General features: G+C 64.3%; 2 protein-coding genes across 4 annotated transcripts; one reads left to right on the plus strand and one right to left on the minus strand.

Moving 5' to 3' along the window:
* The first annotated feature begins 1334 nt into the window (after positions 1-1334).
* Positions 1335-13057, plus strand: PACSIN1 (protein kinase C and casein kinase substrate in neurons 1). Of its 3 annotated transcripts, none has more exons than XM_075443094.1 (10): positions 1335-1517; positions 7935-8067; positions 8417-8573; positions 8698-8933; positions 9095-9250; positions 9598-9773; positions 10081-10201; positions 10285-10409; positions 10722-10915; positions 11279-13057. In XM_075443094.1, exons 2-10 carry the CDS (start codon positions 8005-8007, stop codon positions 11386-11388), a joined length of 1338 nt encoding a protein of 445 aa, XP_075299209.1. In that variant the 5' UTR covers positions 1335-1517; positions 7935-8004; the 3' UTR covers positions 11389-13057. The 3 variants fall into 3 exon arrangements, with proteins under 3 accessions (XP_075299209.1, XP_075299206.1, XP_075299208.1); XM_075443091.1 differs by lacking the exon at positions 1335-1517 and adding an exon at positions 1810-1901; XM_075443093.1 differs by lacking the exon at positions 1335-1517 and adding an exon at positions 7612-7694.
* A 2944-nt stretch (positions 13058-16001) lies between these two features.
* On the minus strand, positions 16002-19261 carry SPDEF (SAM pointed domain containing ETS transcription factor). Its single transcript, XM_075443171.1, has 5 exons — positions 18814-19261; positions 17014-17211; positions 16875-16922; positions 16278-16418; positions 16002-16180 (listed from the first exon to the last, which is right to left on the minus strand). Exons 1-5 carry the CDS (start codon positions 19259-19261, stop codon positions 16002-16004), a joined length of 1014 nt encoding a protein of 337 aa, XP_075299286.1.
* Between the last annotated feature and the right edge of the window lie 1292 nt (positions 19262-20553).

Genomic DNA, 20553 nt, shown 5'->3' on the forward strand with positions numbered 1-20553 from the left:
GTGGAGGCAGGGCTCCTGCCTCCCTCCTGAGCAGCCCGAGCTGCTGGGGAAGGAGACGTGGGTCAGTGCTACCTGCTTGGACCACGTCTGCCACAAAGCTGGTGGCAATGGGCTGTCAGCACTGGGAAACTCCCCCCAAGTCATTGAGGTCCCCCCTTGTCAACCTCCTGGAGAGTGTTTGTCACCCAATGCTTAATGCCATTTGCTCCTCGGCATCACGGATGCTGCCAGGGCAGAAGGCAGCTGGGACAGCCAGGCCTGCAGCAACCCTGCGCTGAGAACTGCCAACTCATTGCTGACGAGGATGATGCCCGGTTAACCGGCATCCTCCAGTTCCTCGCCCTGAAACGCCAATGGGCAAAGATCCCCTGGCACGGGCAAAGATCCCCCAGCACCCACAGGAACCACAGTCCATCCCCGCTCCCGTGTTGGGACCGGGGAGCATCTGATCGCTCGGGTCTCGCATGCTGCTGCCAGCTGCAGCCGGGCACGAAATATTTCGGGGGCCTTTCCGTCCGGCCGTGAGGTGGGAAGACACACTCGGATGGCACGAAGCTGGAAGGAGCCGGAAGGCAGGCAGGATGGAGAGCCCCACCGAGCTTCATTAAGCAGACGAAGGCGCTCGTTAGGGGAAAGCTGAGCCGGCGTTGGAGGCCGGCAGAGCCTCCTGGGACCGGGTCGCATTCTCCGGGCAACTTGATCTCGGCGGCAGCAGCCTGGCAGCCTCGTTACTGCAGCTTCTGCGGGCATCTTCAGTTACTTGGCTGGGAGCGCTCGTCTCCTGCTGGCTTTTAATTTCCCTGACATCGCCTGCGAGCTGGGGGAAATGCAGGCGCGGGGCATTCGGGCAGCTGAGAGGGGGAGAGCCCATCGCTGACCCCAACCCTCTTGGCTCCCCGACAGCCCCGGTCGTGGGGCAGGAGGGCTCCAGCCTCCTGCTCCCCCTGGGACGCTGCGAGAAGCCCCGGTGACCCCAGGCACAAGCCTCAGGGCTCAGGAGGAGGCAGATGGCAGTGGGGAGGGAGCTGCCTGGCTCCCCAGCCTCCAAGAAGGCTTAGTGGGGTGCAGCCCCTGTCACCCCCTTCCCCAGCCCCGCATTCCCCAGCCAGGGTGGGAAGGATTGTTTCTGTTTCTCACGCCGGCCTGTTCCCAGCTGGCACATTTGGCAAGGAGGCGGCACCGGCTGCTGCTCCAAAGGCAATTTGGGGTGTTTGTTTCTGCAAAAGCGGCGTCTCAGCCCTAAAACCCTCCCTGCAGCCCCTTCCCGGGGCCCGTGGATGTGGCAGAGGGCCTGAGGGAGGAGAAGAGGGGGCACGTTGCTCTGCCCCATCCCGTCCAGGAGGGACGAGGACCCCAAGGAGCAGCAGGAAAAGGAACCCCGGAGTATCCTCACCCCGCTCCCCAAAGACCCTCCCAGCAGCACAGCCTAAGGGGGAAGGAGCCCGTTGGCACCCCACCACCTGCCCCATCGCCGTGCCCCAGGCCACAGCACCCCCTTAGCGGGGCAGCCCTGTCTGGTGGGTGCCTGGGGACCCTGCCCTGGGCGAGGGTCTCAGCGTGGCTGTGGTGGGGGACAGCAGCGGGGGGCTGCGGGGGCTGGCAGGGACGCAGCACCCGGGGGCAGCAGGCCAAGGCGGCGGTGGCGGTGGGGTGTCCATCCACTCTCCCCCCACACACCCCCCCCCCCCGGGATGATTTTCGCAACCTTTGCAGGCAGCGGCTCCTCCATCCCCCGGTTGCCACGGCAACGGGCGGCTGCAGGCAGGGCGCGCTCCCGCTGCCGTGCGCGCCGCCGCTGCCCGGCTGGAGCGGAGCGGAGCGCAGGGCAGCGCGCCCGTCCCGCCGTGCCCGCGCAGCCCCCCGGGCCCCCCCACCCCGACCCACCCCCCCGCCCGGCCCAGGTAAGTGCCAGCGGGGCTTTGCCGTGGGCAGCGTGGGAAGGGGCGGCTGATGCGCGGGGTCCCCCGTGGGGATGGGGCTGCGGGTGGCCTTTGCGCGGGTGGGGATGGGGGGGGGGGGGGGGGGAGGGGATGCCTGGGGCCATTGCGGGGGTGAGGGGAGGCTGGTGGGGGGGATGCTGTGCGAGGAGCAGGCAGTACGGCGTGGGTTTGCACCCCCGCGGCAGGACATGGTGTCCCCTGATCCCTTCCGCAAGCCAGGGAGGTTGGGGTGGACATGACCGTACCTCCCACTGTGTGTCCGAGGGGGTGCGGGGGCAAGGAACCCCCCCTCTGCGACGCTGCTGCACTCCCGGCTTTGTGCCTCAGTTTCCCCAGCTGCAAATGGCGCGGGGGGACTTGCACTCTCCATGTCGTTGCTGTTCACCTGCCCAAGTGCGTGCCTCACCCCGTCACTGGAGCCCCTCCTTTGGCTGTTGTCACCCCAGCTTCCCCCTTGCTCTCCCCCCCCGTCCCCCTGCTTTCCCACCCCCTCGCTGAGCCCCCTCCGGCACCAAGTCTCCTTCCCCCACCCCAGACAGCTCAAATCACGCTGTCCCCCCGCATCGCCCTGCTCCCGGCAGCCCCGTTCACCTCCCGTCACCGCCAACCCTGTGTCCGTCCTGCCAAGGTACCGGGGACGGGACCCCCCTGGTGCCAGCGCGTGACACTGGGTTCCCCGCTCCCCTCCCCGCTGCGGGAGCAGGCGACGGCACCGCCGTATCCTCCACCGCCATCATTCGCTACTCCTCCGTTTAATTGCAAAATTCATATTTTGGATTTCTGCCTGAACCCAGCTCCTGGGACCACAAAAATCCCCGCTCGAGCATCCTTGTTTACAGCGGCAAGCTCCGGCGGCCGGCCGAGGAAAGCCGCGGGGCTGGGGGCAAATGGAAACCCCCTGAGCTGGGGGGCTCAGCCCCGTCTCCCATCCCCAGGCCCCGGCACATGCGTGGGGTTGCCCATCCTGCTCCCGCGCCCGCCGTGGTGCCTGTCCGCGTTCCGGGCACGTCCGCCGGACCCAAGCTGGGCCGCAAGCTCCCCCGGAGAGAAACGCTTGCGAAGGCCACGGGTATTGCCAGAAATCTTTGCATCAGGCTTGGAAAATCCCCGGCGGACATGGCTGGGTGTCCTGCGCGCCGAGCAGGGCGACTTCGGGGAGCACAGGGGGAAGGCGGAGGCTGCTGCAGAGCGCACGCAGAATGCGAAGCCGTTTGCCGCCAGGGCTCGGAGCAAAACGCGTCTCCCCCGGCTGCTGCAAGCCGGCGGCACCCACGGCGCGTGGCCCCCGCCCTGGCCAGCGAGGTCTGCGCGTGGGACACGTGGCTCCCAGTAACGGCCCCGGATCACTGAACCTCCTCTGCAAACGCTGCGGTTTTGGGGAGCCTCCAAGCCCTGGCCTGGCCGGGTCCAGCGAGTCCCTGTTGCAGCCGGCCCCCCGCAATCCTCAGAGCCCCCCGCTTGATGCAGACGACTTTAATGGGATCAAGGCGGCTGTCGCAGGCGCATCCTGCAAAAAATCCATTGGAGAAGTGGCTCCCAGAAGAAGTTCCCCACCGTCACCCGCATGCCACCCCCAGGGACCTGCTGTCCTGGCAGCCACCTCGTGCACTGCTCCAGCGACCGCCTGCACCGGGTCCAAGCCAGCCCCGCGGCGCTGCCCTGGCCCAAGTCCCTCAGAGCAGCCCCCGGCGTCCAGGGAACACCCGGCCCCTCCCATCCGGCCACAGTCCGGCTCTTTGCCCCCAGCATCCCAACTCTACTGGTGCAGCCCAGGGGGTGCAGGATGGGGCCCCGGCACAAGCTGTTGGCAGCCCGCTGGCGTGGAGCCGGCGGCTGGGGAAGGGCCCAGGCTCACCTCCCGCCTGGCCTTGGGCTCCGTTCGGGAGCGAGCGGGGAGGACGCGTGTTGAGAGCCCCAGCTCCGCTCCTGCCTCCTCGCCCAGCGCCTGGTGCAGAGCCGTTGCCAGCGTGAATCAGCAGCGCCCGCTTAACCGTTTCCTCGCAGGGTCCGCGTCGGCTCCGGAGAGGGGGGGAACGGTTCAGCCACGCTGCAGCCAAACCCCTCTGCACCCCCCTCGCTCCCCAGGCTGCCACCCTCGCCAGCCCCATGGAGCATTTCCCTGCCCCGGCGCCACGGATTGCCCGGATCAGCCGTGTGCCGGTGGGAGACCTGCAGCCCCCCGGCTGGGTCCAAGCCGAGCAGCAAACCAGCCTCCTGCAAAGCGCGCCGGCATCGCCGGCTTTGCCCGAGGAGCTGCCATCATGCCAGGGCATCTCAGCCCCCCAGACTTTGCCACCAGTGCCCACGCTGGATGTGGTGCTGAGGTCGGTGGAGCGGCACGGCAGCCTTGGAGCCGGCGCGGCGCGGTGGGCGACGCTGCTGCCGGGCTCCGCGGAGGGTTTGCGGACGGTCGGGCTCTGCTCATGGAGCTGCCCTGGGATTCCTCAGCCATTTCTAGCCCGTTTGTCTTTGCCGCGAGAGTTTTTCATGTGGCGACAGCAGTGGCATGTCGCGGTGGCATTTGGTGCTGCACCCCCCGACAGAGCCTCAGCCCACCCCTCGCCGAGATCAGGGAGAGCAAATGACCTTCCCCACGGCCAAAAACCTGAACCCCAGCCCGACTCCCTCCCCCTAACCCCCCGCGCTCCTCCTCGGCCTCGGGCGCTTACGAAAGGAGCCAACACACAGCGACTATTTCACATTGCAGCCCCGTGCATGGTTTGATTTGACAGCCCGGGTCCATCCTGGCGCTTAATTGCAACAAAACTGGCTCAGACCGTTGGGTCTTTTCCAATAGCTGAGCTTCAGCTCTGCTGCCCGAGAGCCCCCGGGTGACTGCAAGGCAACAGCGTGCAGCAAATTACCGACCTGTCCCCAGCTCACGCGCTCCGGCAAACGAGGGCTCCCAGTGCCCTCGGCTCGGGCGGCACCAGCGGGGCTGGGCTGCGGCTCCGTGTCGGGACGCTGCGGTTGCAGGAGGGGTTTGCACCGGGGAAATGCCGTGCGTTGCGTCGGTTTGTGCTCGGGATTGGTGTCGGGGACCTCCCCATTTGCTCCGATTCCAGCTGCCAGCATGGCTTTCCCCTTCCCTGGATGCCTTCACCAAGAATTCGTTGCCGCTGGAGAACCTTCTGCCTCTGGGCAGGATGGGGACAGGGATGGGGACAGGGACACCAGCTTGCCCTGAGCTCCAGTCCTCTCCTTGCCGTGCCTTGGCCACCATCCCGCCATGGCAAAGGGCTCTCTGCAGCCGGAGGACCCGCGCCGGGATGCTCCGCAGCCCCTCCTGGCCCTGCTGAGCAGTCCCCATCGCCTGCAGCAGAGGTGCTGGGGCCTGGGCAGCCAAAAGACCCGGAGGCAGAGCAACCTGCCACCCGGACACAGCCTCTCCGGGGCTGGCGCTGGCACCCAGCACCTTGCCAGGGACCCCGGAGCTCGGGATGGGGGCACCCCCACCCGACAGCGCACCCCGAGGCCGCCACACCGGGGTTTGCATGTTTAATGGCAGTGTTACAGCAAAGGCAAAGAGAGTGGGGAGAGCGAGGGGCCTGTCTGGCCCCCGCCGGGGGACCCAGCTCGTCCCTCTCGCCCTTCCCGGGCCCTGGGGAGCTGCGGGAGGGATGCAGGCAGCCGGCACGGATGCTGGAGCAGCGCTGGCCTGAAGCTCCGCAGCCCCTCTGTGCCCCGCGTGCCCGGGCTTTTCTGCCAGAGGTGGGGGACAGCAAAGCCGGGGTGTCCCTGCCTGCGTGGGCACAGGGCGCTGCGGGCGAGGGGCTGCGGGCTGGCTTGGGAGAACGGGCATCTGCCCGTGCCCGCAGCGTCGGCAGCGCCAGCCCTCTGCATTGCAGCAGCCTCCTGCCTGCGGAGGGTCGGCGGCCGCGTCCCCGGCCCCCATGGAGGGCAGAGACCCCCCATGCAATGCCGGTGGTGACAGCAGCTGCCCGGCAGGTGAGACAAGCTGCGGCAGTGCTCAGCGCCGAGCGGGCTGATGGGGAGAGAGATGCACGGGGGGCGGCTGCTGCGGGAGCAACCCAAGGGCACGCGGGGGCAGGAGCTGGGACAAACTTCACCGTCACGCGATGCCAAGCGCTCTGCGGCTTCGTGGAAACGTGGGGCTGGGGACGGGGGCGAAGCGAAGTCGCCTTGGCCCAGGGTGCCTGAGCAGCAGCGCGTGGCTGGGGCTGGCAGGTCGCCACGCCACGGCTCGGCCGCCAGCACCGCGGGCACCGGGCATCACCGCCGGCCACCTTGATGCGAAGCGATGGGCTGCGCTGGCGGCTGGGGCGGGGGGCACACGCGTGGGCGTGTGAGGATGGTCGTGTGAGGGGGGGGTGCATGGCAGGAGAGTGGCAACGAGGCAGCGGTGTTAGCTGGGAAGTGATGCAGAGCCAAAAATAACCCCCGGGCTGCGGCTCAGACCAGGGAACGGCGAGGAGCGGGAGCTGCGGCAGCCACGTCCCGCAGTGCCCCGCGGCCTCAGCTGCTGGCGGCGTGGTGGGGGCGGTGGGGCTGGCTCGTGTGCCCGTGGGTGCCCCCCTCCCCGGGGTCCCTGCTCTGATCTTGGGCAGCGCTGAGGCTGGCACCCCAAGGATGCCCTTGGCCTCTGCAGCAGAATGAAGAGCCGGAGCCCCGAGGCACAAGCGCAGACCCCGGCACCATGCCCGGGGCTTGCGGTGGGGACAGCCACCTGTGGCACGCTGCGGGGTCCCTGGGGGCTGTGCCACCGGGCGCTCTGCAGCCCGTGGGTATTCGGGTCTGGTGCTGTCACGGGTGGGGATGGCAGCGGTTGTGCCGTGGGTGCCAGGCAGGCGTGGGCGCCGTATGCTGCCTGCGGCGGGGGGACAGTGCTGGCTGCGCTGTGTGCTGCCGCGGTCCCCCATCCATCTGCGTCTCGGCGGCGGAGCGAGGGACGGTCACGCGTTTATTTTTAACCGACTGGGAGGGCGGCGGGGATTGGTGCCTCCCTGGTTATATCACTAAATCCCTGCCAGGCCCTGTTAGTTCCAGCACAGCGAGCCCTGCGCTGAGCTCCAGTAACCGTTTCGGCCCCCCTGTCCTCCCGGGGCCGTGCCCTGCTGCCGTCCTGCCCCGGCTCACAGGCTCCTCGGGGCCAGCTGTGCACACAGCTGGAGCGTGCAGGCACTCACCGACTGTTCCCAATGCCTGGGCACCGGGGCAGCAGGACCCCCCAGCCCTGCCCTCCCACCCCATCGCCCTCTCCCAGGTGCAGGGTGGGATGAGGGCAGCCAGATCTCCCGCCGCCTGCTCCACCTCCCCAGGAGAAGGGATGGTGCAGGGGCACCATGGCCACATCCCACTCCCGCAGCCCTTTGGGGACAGGGCAGGAAGAAACTGGGGCAGTTCATGGCCACTTTGTCCCCATGCTGTGAGGGACAGGCCCAGCACTTCCCCGCGGGAGCACTGAGGGGAGCCAGGGCAGGATGGGGAGGATGAGGATGCTCATGGCCACCGTGGTCCCCCCCTCTGTCCCCACGTGATGCCACCCACCAGCCCCCATCCCCAGCCGCAGCTCTTGGCAAAGCGGCAAAGGGTTAAGCCATGCAGCGGGGCCACGTGACGCTCCGGGGATGCCGTTTTCTGAAGATCAGGACGGATTAGGGTGGAATATTGGGACGAGAATTTCTTCGGGTGGCGCATCCCCCCCCTCCCAACCCCCCCGCAGCCCTGCCACGGCCTCTCGCCCCACGCCACGGCTCCCCGGGGACACGCGGTGCTGAGCCAGGCCACCAGCCGGTGAGCTCCCCACCGTGCTGCTCCCCGCTGTTCTCCCTCCCAGCTCAGCTGGCTTTGGGGGGGCTTCAATGGCACCTTGGGGTGGTGGGGGCACGAGAGGGGTCTGTGTGTCCCCAGCTGGAACGGGCACCGTCCCCATCCTTGTCCCAAGCTGGATGTTTGTCCCATGGTGCTGCAGGCAGGCGGGATGGGGGTCCCCTGCTCGCCCCCCGCCATGAATCCCCCCTCTTCTCCTCTCAGTGCATGAGGCTGGTGCTTGCCCGAGAGCCACCCAGCGCCCGCACTGACGCCCGAGGCAGCGCCGGGAGCCATGTCGGGGTCCTACGACGAGTCGGCAGCGGCTGCAGAGGAAACAACCGACAGCTTCTGGGAGGTGAGTCCTGGCCGCCCTCTCCTCCTGGGGGGGCCCGACAGCTCTCACTGCATCCCAAGGTGGCCCCCAGGCTGCCATCCCCTCCCACAGCAAGCCCTGCCCGCAGGCATCCCTGCCGTGGTAGCTCAGGTGTCCCAGCTGGAGGTCTCAACCTCGGCTGTCCCCGAGGGGTGCCGAGTGATGGAGGGGACCAAAAGGAGCTGGGTTTGAGGAGTCCCAAAGCAAAAGCTCCATCCCTGCACTCCCAAAGTGCCCAATGCTCCCCCTGTCCCCACCCTGGGCCAACTGGGGCTGAGCCAGGCAGCCCAGCCACAGCTCCCATGCCTGCCTGTCCCTGTCCCCGTCCCAGGTGGGGAACTACAAGCGCACGGTGAAGCGAATTGACGACGGGCACCGGCTCTGCAATGACCTCATGAACTGTGTGCATGAGCGGGCCAAGATCGAGAAGTCCTACGCCCAGCAGCTCACCGACTGGTCCAAGCGGTGGAGGCAGCTCATCGAGAAAGGTACCATGGCTTCCCATGAGTCCTGGGTCCCGTGGGTCCCTCTGCGCCGTCACAGCTTCACCTGGTAGAGGTGGAGAGGGTAAGGGCTGTGGAGTGACAATTAGCTGTCCTCTCTGTCGCCCAGGTCCCCAGTACGGCAGCCTGGAGAGGGCGTGGGGTGCCATCATGACGGAGGCGGACAAGGTGAGCGAGCTGCACCAGGATGTGAAGAACAGCCTGCTGAATGATGACTTCGAGAAGGTCAAGAACTGGCAGAAGGATGCCTACCACAAGCAGATCATGGGAGGCTTCAAGGAGGCCAAGGAGGCTGAGGACGGCTTCCGGAAAGCCCAGAAGCCCTGGGCCAAGAAGCTCAAGGAGGTGAGAGGAGAAGCGCAGCATGTCCTGAGGCACCACACCATCTTCCAGCTCCAAGTGCTCCGTCCAGGCTGGGAGGGCAGGGTGACACATGCCTACAGGCAGAGGGATGGGCGGGGGGCTGTGACTGCTGCTCTGATGTCCCTTCTCTCTCCTCCCCACAGCTGGAGACAGCCAAGAAAGCCTACCACCTGGCCTGCAAGGAGGAGAAGCTGGCGATGACCCGGGAAGCCAACAGCAAGGCAGAGCAGTCCAACACCCCAGAGCAGCAGAAGAAGCTCCAGGACAAAGTGGAAAAGTGCAAGCAAGATGTGCAAAAGGTGCGAGCCACCACCCTGCTCTGGGCTCATGAGGCGTTGGGTGAGGAAAACCAGTGGAAATGGCCACCACCCTTTGCCCATTTCATTCCCATTTTCCCATCCCTACGCTGCTGTAGAAGGGTGAGGACTTGCAGGCAGTGCTCAGGGAAGCATGACCGGGTCAGAGACTTACCCCTCTTACTGGGGCAAAAGCTCTCCAGCAACCAGACTGCTTTCACCCCACAGAGGCTCTTGGCTTAATCTGGGCTCCCCAGCGTGGTGGCCCTCAAGCCAGACCCTCTCAGCACCCAGAAAGGGCCTCTGAGGTGCTCATGCTATAACCAAGTTACCCTCCTGCACCTTTGCAGACTCAGGAGAAGTACGAGAAGGTGCTGGATGAGCTGAACAAGTGCACCCCGCAGTACATCGAGAGCATGGAGCAGGTCTTTGAGCAGTGCCAGCAGTTCGAGGAGAAGAGGCTCAACTTCCTCAAGGAAGTGCTGCTGGACATCAAGAGGCACTTGAACCTGGCTGAGAGCAGCAGGTAGGTTCCTCCCTCGTGGGCCAGGCAGAAAGTGCCCACACAAGGTCTCCTTGTACTGCCTAGAAGGCAAACCAAGCCCTGGAGGGACCAGGTGCTTCCAGGCCAACCCCTTCCCTGCGATACAAGGGAGAGGGGTTCTGGCCAACGCGATGGTCACCAAGAGGTACCAGAGTGGCAGGAGGGCTGTGCCAGAGCCTGGTGCCCCCCAGTACCTCGTAGGAGGTGACGCAACCTGGGCATGTCCCCATCCCACCCCACCGGCGTCCACTCCCACCCGCAGCACCCCAACCCATGCCTCTCCCTGCAGCTACGCTAACGTCTACCGGGAGCTGGAGCAGACCATCCGCCTCTCGGACGCACAGGAGGATCTCCGGTGGTTCCGCAGCTCCAGTGGCCCCGGGATGCCCATGAACTGGCCCCAGTTTGAGGTGAGGCTGGGCACCCCAGCTGGAGTGCTGGCAGCCCTGTGGGGTGGCTGGGTGCTCAGGGACCAGTTGCTTTGTACTTGCAGGAGTGGAACCCGGACCTGACGCACACGATAACACGGAAGGAGAAGCAGAAGAAGGGCGAGGGGGTGACCCTGACCAACACCAGCAGCATGGGCGAGACGGGGGCACCAGCGGGCGAGCGTGGAAGGTGAGGGCCAGCGGGGAGGGGAGATGCCATGGGAAAGGCATGGCATTTGCCTGTGTAAATATTGCCAGTTCTGTGGGAACACCCAAGAGGACATGGGATGTCCTCAGAGACAGCCACCACTCTTCTCAGTCCTCCCTCCATGTCTTGCTGGATGTGCCATTAGATGGGGGTCCTGCTCCCTGCAGCTCCTGCTCCCCTGTAACCTTGGGAAAGCTGCAGTATCCTCCCTGATGTTGGTGGCACATGGTGCCCGCCCACCCCACCGTCCCCCCACCTGCTCTGACGGCCCCTCCATCTCCTTTCCCACCCCAGCATTAGCAGCCATGACCGTGGGCAGACCTACAGTGCGGAGTGGTCCGACGATGAAGGCAGCAACTCCTTCAACACCAGCGAGGCCAACGGCGGCACCAACCCCTTCGACGAGGAGTCGTCAGGGAAGGGCGTGCGGGTGCGGGCTCTGTACGACTATGACGGGCAGGAGCAGGACGAGCTCAGCTTCAAAGCAGGTATGGTCCATCATCATTGCCAGGTCAACCGGGGCTCAGCTGCTGGAGCTGCAGTTCCCACACTGCTCTGCTGTTTGGTATAAAACCCCTCAAATATTTTCTGGGTTAACCCAACCCTTTAAAATGTTGAACTAGCAGAAAGGGGAAGGCACAAGTTGAGCCCAAATCCAGGTGGGACCGGACAGGTAGTGGGATGGGATGCATGAGGTCTCATGGGTCACCTCTTGCCTTTTTACTCAACAAACCTGTGTGCTCAGGCTCAGTCTCAGAAATCCCCAGCAGCTTCATCCAGGGGAGAAATGAGGGGACAGAAGAAGCTCCAACACCTACAACGAGCTGTCTCCTTTCCACCTTCCTCTCCAGGTGATGAACTAACCAAACTCGGTGAAGAAGACGAGCAAGGATGGTGCAAAGGGCGCTTGGACAACGGGCAGCTAGGTCTCTACCCCGCCAACTACGTGGAGGCAATCTAAGTCTTGTGGTGTGCTCCTCGTTGCCGTCAGCAGATAAATCCACCCTCCGTTGTCTCCATCTCTCCACCAGCCAACCAGCCATTTTGCCGTCTGGTCCTTCACTCCACAGTTAGAGATTCAGACATATTTTCCGACCAAGCTTTTATTTTTTTAAGAGTTGTCTCCGAAGAGTATTTTGCATAGTCGCTTTCTTCTTCTTCTAAGATAACGTGAAGCGAAAGATGACGTTGTCTGTTCGTCTACGTTAGTTGATTTTTTTCCAAGCGAAAAGCCGATACCTCAAGATCTTAAAGCCCAACCAGTGAGAGCTCCTGATTGGTTGGTTTTTAAAGATACTGAAATCATGAGCCGCCTTCTGATTGGCTGGAACTGTTCCAAAATGCACGGCGCTGAAGCTCCTGGGACCAATCAAATTCACCCCCAAAAAAATGGGAGGGGATGGAGTTTGGCTCCATATTTTTGGTGTTTCCATGTCCTTCTCCGCGGTTCATCCTCCCTCCCCAAAGCAAGTAACGAACGTCCCCTCCCACCTCTCAGCCCCCTGGCCCCAGCTGCGGGCAGGTCCCTGCTCATGGGCAGGTCTGGTGGCAGATGGAGATGCCCAGGTGAGGTGGGACCAGCCGTGCCATGGAGGTTGGTGGCATCTCCTCAGCTTCCTCCTCCTCCTCCTCGCGTCTGGGCTGCCCACGTCCCTGGAGTGGGTGGAAGCTCTCGAGCCAATGCCCCACGTCTGCTGCAGGGAGCAGCATCACCCTTCACAAGGACAGTTACCCAGATCCAGGGCGAGATGGCCCTAAAATGCTCTTTGGAGAAGGACCCGCTGCGGCCCAGTGCCGCTGGAAGCACCTTCACGCCCAGGCTGGGATAACGGGGACTGGCTTGGATGCTGCTGGGGACGATCCCCATCCACCCTCTTCCTGACAGAAGGGCAAGGATGGGGGATAAGCAACGTCCAGCCTTGCACGGTGCTGGCAGGAGCTGCAGCCAGCCGGAGGATGAGGAGGGCTCGGTGCAGGCAGCAGACCCCAGCCCAGCAGCTGCCTGGCGAAGATGGCCGAAAGCAAGACGCGCCAAAGCAGGGCAATGGCCGCAGGCTTTGCCGTTTGCTTTTCCCCAAGGGGCTCTACGCCTCCTGCTCTTGGGCTCTGCAACCACCACAGCATGGATGGGACCCCCTCAGCACCCACGAGCACCGTCACCCAGCATGGTCACCCCAACCCCTCTGCCCCGGGCACATTTACCCTCCTGAGCTCTTCCCTAGACATCATCTTGCATTTTTTTTTTCCATACCGTCACCCTCAGCAGCATCAACGCCATCATCTTCCTGCACGCTCCTCCCGCTCCTCTCCTGCCCCCTCCATGGGTTCCTGAGTTTTTTGGCCCCAGGGATCGAGTGTTCTTGCGGAGGCAGGAGATGCACCATGTGCTGGGCAAGAGCCGCCCGGCCCCGTGTCCCCTGCCAGGTATGCAAATGGGAAAAAAACCCACAAAAAAAAGTCAAAAAACCCAACCAACCACCTGTCTCAGCAATGCACCCCGGTTTTTTGTACATTGATTGTGTAATTTAAGAAGTATATATATAATATATATATCTATATCTCGTGATTGTATTACCGTGGATACAACAGCAAAAAGCAGCAAGAGAAAATAACCGAGCTCTGTAAGTGTCCTCCGGGTCTGGGTCCTCGTTTGGCTCCGTGCGCCGGTCTCGCCCCCCGTGGAGGCGGCTGTGGGGGTTACGGACGCCCCTGCCTGGGGCGGGCGCTCGAGCCCCCCGCACCCCGGGGAGCCACAGTCGCAGCCGCTGCACCCCCAGGTAGGGATGCCCCAACCCTGAGGGTTTGGGGTGCGGTGGGATGGGGGGGCTCGGATGCATTACTGGGGGGGAAAAGGGGGCTGTGGGAGGGGGGGAGCAGCCACTGCCTTTGGGGACCCCCATGCCAATGCTCCAGGCAAAGCCTTGCGAAGCCCACGGGGGGGATTCAAGACAAAGCAGTTTTGGGGGCCATTCCTGGCATCAGCAGAAGCAGCAGCCCCTGACCCAGCGCTCCCTCCTGCCCTGGGTGGGGGGAGACAGGAGACCCCCCGCATGGTGAGTGGATGCTGGCCGAGGGGACAGAGCCTTCAGGGCTGGCTACGAGCCTCAACACCTTGGGAAAACCAAGCTGGAGGTCACCCACCCCTCTCCCCTCCCCAAGAGCCGGGGCAGCCGCAGGACAGGGCAGTGGTGGAGGGAGCAGGACCTGCCAGGGTGTGGGGGGCTCTTGCTGGGGTGAGGGTGGAGAAAAGGGATTTATTTCCCCCTATTTAAGGGCTGGAGCTGCAAGAGGTTTGGGGGAAAGCCCGGCTGTGAGCCACACGGCGCTGGCTGCCTGTCTCAGCGCAGTGGGTGACTGCTGGGTCAGGTCCCCGCGTCCCTGGGGACACTGTGGCCCCGCCGGCAGCAGCTTTCCTCGCCATTTAACCCCCTTCTTGCCCACCTTCGCTGCAGGGATGTGCAAACCCCCCGCACCTTCGCCCACCCCACCAAAGGACCCGCGAGAGGGATGCGAGATTTGGGGCACCAGCACCCCCAGCCCATCCTCCCGGTGCTCCCCACAGCGGCTGAGACATCAGTCTCACACGGGAAGTCACAAGACACATTTTGCAATTATTTTTTTTCCCATTTCTATTTTTTTTCCCCCTTTTCCAGAGGCCAAGGCAGTTTTTCCTCCTTCTCCTGCTCCTCTCTCCAGCCACGCTCTATCCCTCCAGCCAGGATGCTCGCCAGGCTGGCCGGAGCGCGTCCTCTCCTCTGCCGTGTAAACAGTACAAAACAGGCAGAACAAAAATAAACAGGCAGGAACCGTCACAGGCAGCTATTTTAAGTTAAAAACAAAAGACCAACAACCAGGTGGTTTTTTCTTTTAAGCTCCCGCTAAGCATCCCGTGGGTACCCAGGCTGCCTGTCTACCCTCGTCATTTGAACCTAAACCACAACTTGCCGCCAGCCAAAACCAAAAAGCAAATAAACAAATAAAAAAATTACAATATAAAAGATCAACATTGCCAGGTAACTTAGACTCTCATGAAATGTGCAGTTTAACCAGTCCCCGGTTTTCCATCCCACTCTGGGCTCGGCGGGTTGCATTTCAGATTTACCGTCCAGAGGGAAACGGCAAAGCCGCCATCTCCCTTTTCCCAAACTCAGCAATCGGGCAATCCAAATAAAATCCAAATCAAGGGAAGAGCCCTGTGCCAGGGCCAAGGACCTGGGGGTTTCGGGGGGCTCTGGGTGTCCCCATGTCCAAGGATGGGGGACCCAGCTTGAGGGACCCCTTATGCCTGCAGGGATGCCCCAGCATGCACGGCCCCCCCATTTTACAGCTGCTCCCTTTGCAAAACACCCATTTTCAGCCCCAAATCCCTGTGGAGGGGAGAAGCCGAGCACGCCCCGGAGCAGAAAGCGCAGGGGGGATGCGCCCGTCCCGAGGGGATGCCCATGGTCCCCAGGGCACAGTCACCGTGCACCCAGTTCCCACGGCCGGCAGCATCCCTGGGTGCCGTGGTGCTGCCGGTGCCAGGCTGTGCTTGCACGGGTCAGGTCAGCATGGGCCCAGCCAACGGCAGCTGTGGGTGCCATTGTCCCTGCGGGTGCCATTGTCCCCGCGGGTGCCATTGTCCCTGCTCATGCCCGCGCTTTGTCCTCCCCAAACAATGGCCGGGGCGAAGCCACCAGCAGCCAGCACCTGGGAGGGAGGAGAGGAGGGAGGGACGAGCCAAGCTGCCATCCCCCCTCCCCCGAAATTCAGGCAGCCCCTTTCTTTGCAGCTGAGGGTTGAGATGTACAGGGCAGAGCCCGCCGCCACCGAACAGGGCTGAGGGCCAGGAGCTGCTTGGTGGGGTGCACCCAGTGCGCGGGGTCCCTCCTGATGGGCACCCCGGGCAGCCAGTCCCACAGCTGGGCCGGTGGTGGCATGGGGACAGGATCTGGCTGGAGGGGAGCGTGACCCCGACGGTGCCATGTCCCCCACAAAGCAGCCCTGGGGCACGATTCCATGGGGATGCTGAGGTCTCCTGCTGGGACGTGCCTTTGGCCCCTGTGTTCTGACGATGCCCCAGGGCTGCAGGGTGAGAGAACCACGTGCCAGGGTGGTAAGAGCCCTGGGGGCAGGACTCCTGCGACCCCCAGCTCCTCCTCTGCGTGACTCCAGCCGCTCTCCCACCTTTGATCCCCCCTGAAGGGCACCAAGGTTGTGGGGAGCCCCGTGACAGCCACAGATTCATCTGCCTTTATCTCACCCCGACCAACCCCACATCTCCGCCGCCAGCCCCAAACTCTGTGCCCACCCTCCCCCGGGAGCGCTCCCGGGAGACGAGGGCTCTGCCGGCTCCATGCCCCGCACCGGGGTGGGTGGTGGTCCCTCAGCTGGGGGCTCATCCCTCCCCTCTGAGGCTGGGGGGCGAGGGGGGTCCCACGGTCCCTTGTCAGCAGGTCCTGGGGGGGGGGGTGAGCCTCTCGGCACCCCAACCGCGGTCCTTAGTGCTGGAAGCTGGTTTCTGCGGCTGGGAGGCAGAGGGAGGCAGCGAAGGTCCCGCGTTCCCCAGGGCTCAGCCTGTCCCGCCGCCGCCGCTCAGACCGGGTGGACGAACTGGTAGACGAGGCGCTGGGAGATGTCGGGTTTCCGGATGATGCCTTTCTTGTAATACTGCCGGATGGAGCGGCTCAGCTTGTCGTAGTTCATGGCCGGGCGGTTCTTCCGGATGCCCCACAGACGGGCCACTTGCGCCGAGTCCTCGATCTTGAAGATGCCTGGCAGAGGAGCGGGGCACGGGGGGGGGTTACAGCCTCGCCTGCCCCCCAGCACCCGCCCCGGGGCTGCCGGAGCACACCCCCCCCCCCATCCCACCTTTCTCCTTGTTGAGCCAGCGGATGAAGCGCCCGTAGTTGTGGGGTTTCAGCAGCAGCTCTTTGAGGAACTGCCAGAGGTGGATGGGTTGGCCGGCGCAGGATGAGTCCACCTCGCTGTCCGCCCAGCTGGCATCACCTCCTGCCGCGGGAAGGGACGGGTGAGACGGCGGGGAGAGGGACCTCGCTGCTTTGCACCACCCCAGGGACCCGCACGAGTCCTCGGCTGGGAAATCCCAGCTCGATGCCGGCGCTCTCTGGAGACAGTCCGGGCACCGGGTCTGGCAGCACCGCTTCCTCCTCCCCATCTCAGAGCCAGGAAAACCGCTCGGTCCTGCCCCTGCACAGCCCCGCAGGGGTGCACGGGGTGCGGGCCGGGGCCGGCAAGGGTCTCATGGCCATTTGGCCCTTTGCTACCCCTTGCAGACAGCCCAGGGGCTGCTCCAGGGCAGTGGGAGGGCAACCACATGGATGCTGCTGCAGCAGCCACTCCAGCGCGCCAGATAATTGCAATTAAGCAGGGAGTGAACTCTCAGATACCCCGGACCTGTCTGAGGCAGAGGCAAGCGCAGTGGAGCTGAGCCCGTGCGGAACTCACCGCAGTATCTCACGTCTCCCGGGGCGGCTTTTTCCTTCATCCAGGCGGCTGGAAGGGAGGAGCGGGTGGTCAGAGGGGCACCTCCTGCTGCACAGCGTCACCCACCCTCCCCAGCTCCCTCCCGGTCCCCGGCACCTACCAGACTTCCAGACATCGAGGTGGGCGTGCAGGATGTCGCCGCAGGCGGGCGAGCGCTGGCAGAACTGCTCCTCGGACATGGCACACAGGTCCTTTCCTGACAGCTCCTGGAAAGACTTCCCGATCTGCGGCAGCCGGTACTGGTGCTCCGTCCACAGGATCCACTTCTGCACGTTGCCGGGGCTCCAGTCCGCGGGGTCTGCGGGCAGAGGGTGAGCGCGGCAGAGCCCGGGGAAACTCAGCTCACCCCACAGCAGCCCCGGGAGAGCATCCCCTCCTGCCCCGCTACAGCATCACCCACCAGGATGGGAGCACCCCGCTCCCAGCTTGCCCTGGCACCCCGGGGACAGGACCGCCGCCTTGCCACCTCCTTCACTTCAGGATGCTTCATCCAGGCTTTTGGAGCCCCACTTGCTCCCCGCGCCATCCCAGGTGGCACCAAACGCTTCAAGGGAGCAGCTGTCAACCTATGCACCTCCAACACTGCTCGTGTCGTGGCGGCGATGCCCTGAGGAGAACATCCCGGCGATGGCCCACGGCAGTGACACCCCCGGTCCTGGGCCGTCCTGCTCCCCTCGCACCCAACCCCACGCCCAGCTCCGGTAACGCCAGCTGGCTCCAGGCGGTCCCCAAGCTGTCCCCAACCCCACATGCTCATCCGCCCACTCCTGATGTCCCAGGGAAAAACAGGACAGAGAAAAGGATAACGAAAGGATAACTGAGCCAGCAGCGTGCCCTGGCTGCCAAGAAAGCTCATGGGATCCTGGGGTGCATCAAGAGGAGTGTGGCCAGCAGGTCGAGGGAGGTTCTCCTTCCCCTCTACACTGCCCTAGTGAGGCCCCATCTGCAGTGCTGTGTCCAGTTCTGGGCTCCCCAGTTCAAGAAAGATGAGGAGCTACTGGAGAGAGTCCAGCGGAGGGCTACGAGGATGATGAGGGGACTGGAGCATCTCTCCTACGAGGAAAGGCTGAGGGAGCTGGGCTTGTTCAGCCTGGAGAAGAGAAGGCTGAGAGGGGACCTTAGAAATGCCTCTGAATATCTGCAGGGTGGGTGTCAGGAGGACGGGGCCAGACTCTTTCCAGTGGTGCCCAGCGACAGGACAAGGGGCAACGGGCACAAACTGAAGCAGAGGAAGCTCCAGCTGAAGATGAGGAAGAACTTCTTCCCTCGGAGGGTGACGGAGCCCTGGCCCAGGCTGCCCAGGGAGGCTGTGGAGTCTCCTTCTCTGGAGATATTCCAGCCCCGCCTGGCCGCGGTGCTGTGCAGCCTGCTCTGGGTGACCCTGCTTGGGCAGGGGGTTGGGCTGGGTGACCCACAGAGGTCCCTGCCAACCCCTGCCATGGTGGGATTCTGGGATTCTGTGAAAGTCCCGCTGTTGGCTCTTTGCGCGCAAGGCAGCTCGCAGCTCACTAACGGTGCCCAGGGAGGGGAAGGGACCCCCGGCTCCGGGGAGGGGACGGGCTCAGCATCGGGTCGCCGTGTTCCTGCACCTCCCTGGCTCTGTGGCACCGGCTGGGTCATGCTGACACCCCACACCCAGCGCGGGGCTCTGCGAAAAGCTCTGCCGACCCCCACCTCAGCTCAACTCCAAGCCAGTGAGGGCAGGGGGGTGTTTTGCTGGGTTAGCGAACAGCTCTGCGCGGGAGCGATGCCCGGAGGAGCCAGGCAGCAGCTGCGCTCCCCCAAACCCCAGAATCTGGTTGCAACCCCCCCCAAGCTGCAGTCCCCGCACCGGCATGTCCCTCCCTCGCTGCATCCCGCGGTGGGACAGACCCCCGGGTAGGGCTGGGGGGGCACCCACCTGCGGCGATGTTGAGGAGCTTGCAGGCCGTCTCGATGTCCTTCAGCACTTCGCCCACCACCATGCTCTGCACCTGCTCCAGCGAGTGCTCCTCCAGGTGCAGGCTGGCCTGCAGGTCCCCCTCGGCCCCCAGCCCCAAGCCCTGGCTGTCGATGATGGGACATTGCTCCGGCTCCTTCTGTGCCTCCCCCCGTCCCCCCTGGGCGCCGCTTGGGGACGGTTCCCCCGTGCCCTTGGTGGCCCAGGCGATGTCCTCCGAGTAGAGCATGTCGAAGTAGTGCAGGCAGAAAGCGGGCAGGGGTTGCTCAGGGGTGGCGGGGGGGCTCGGGCTGTCGGAGCAGCCCCAGCTCCGGGGGTCGGGGTCCCGAGGAGGGGGCAGCAGGGCGGCGTCCGGCCGGGCGAGGCGGCTGGGGGGCAGAGGGCTCAGCCCCGGGCTGGCGCTGCCCATCCCTCCGCTCAGCGCCGGCTCCAAACCTGCCGGGAGAGGAGGAGAGGAGAAGGGGAGAGGCTCATCCCGGCACCGGTTCCTGCCTTCCCGCCCAGCGGCCAGGCACAAAGGGAGGAACTAAGCCTGTTAGCGGGGAAAAAACCTCCAAAGAGACCCACGGCACCCTGCGAGCCCCCGGATGAATGCGGGCTCGGGGTCAGCCGTGGAGGATGTCCTGATGTTGGGAGGACCAGCCGCAGCAGCCAGCGGGGAGAAGGAGCCCGGGGAGCGAGCAGGTCTCCCAACCACCACACGCTTTTAGGGTCTTCCCCTGAGTTGCACGCGGGGTTGGCCGCGGTTCCGTCAGCAGTCGAGGCTGAGCAGCCTTGCAGGAGGCAGCGGGGCATGCCGGAGGGGCTCCGAGGCATCTATGTGGGCATCAAGGGCTGCGGGATGCCTAAACCACACAGGTTTAGGGAAATATCACCTGCTGCTTTCACCCGAGGGTGCCCCAGCAGCAACGGCACCCAAAGCCGGCTCTCCGGGGCCAGGGACCAAGCCCAGCACCGCGACACCTGGCTCTTGGCCACTGCTGCCAATCCCCAGATGAGAACCTTCCTTTTACCCTCTTGCAAGAAAAACTACCCAAAATCAGCCCGTCCCCATTTGTCTCTGGTACACGGGGAGTCCTGAAGGCCGCCGAGAAGAGGACGAGCCTGCTGAATTTCCTTGGCAACACCAGGGAACGGCCCCATCCGAGGAGAAACCTCCCCAAGAGCCATCCCAAGGTGTTGGGAAGAGGAAGCCCCTGCCAGGGGAGAGGCTGGCGATGGGCATGGCCGGGGCACCGCCGAGCTCCTTGCCTGCCTCTGGGCATTGCTTTTTACAAGAATGCAAGAAAAACCAAAAAACCCAGCCCAAACTGGTGATTTAAAAGCAGAAAAAGTAGCAGTTTTTGCAACGGAGTTTGCAATATAAAAGGAGCGTGCAAAGCCTGACCCAGCCCTAAGGAAACCAGGCAGCCCCCAACGGGGAATGGGGACAGCGGCCAGGGAAAGGGGGTCCCTGTTTGCTCTAAATCCCAGCTGGGGGGGGGGGGAAAGGTTTAAAAGAGTGAAGGGGAAAAGGCACCGCCGGGTTCCTCCGGGCAGAGCGGCTGCTCGGCGTGGGAGGGACGCTGGGGCCGAGCGCCCAGGCCGGCACGCTGCCGTCCCGCAGCTCTGCCGTGCCAATTCCGCTCGGCTGCGCGCTGCTCGGCCCAGCTCTGCTCCCGGGGCGATAATTAAACATCATTAACAGCCACGTCCCGCAGC

This window comes from Opisthocomus hoazin, chromosome 25, assembly GCF_030867145.1.
Source record: "Opisthocomus hoazin isolate bOpiHoa1 chromosome 25, bOpiHoa1.hap1, whole genome shotgun sequence".
NCBI classification, from domain to species: Eukaryota; Metazoa; Chordata; class Aves; order Opisthocomiformes; family Opisthocomidae; genus Opisthocomus; species Opisthocomus hoazin.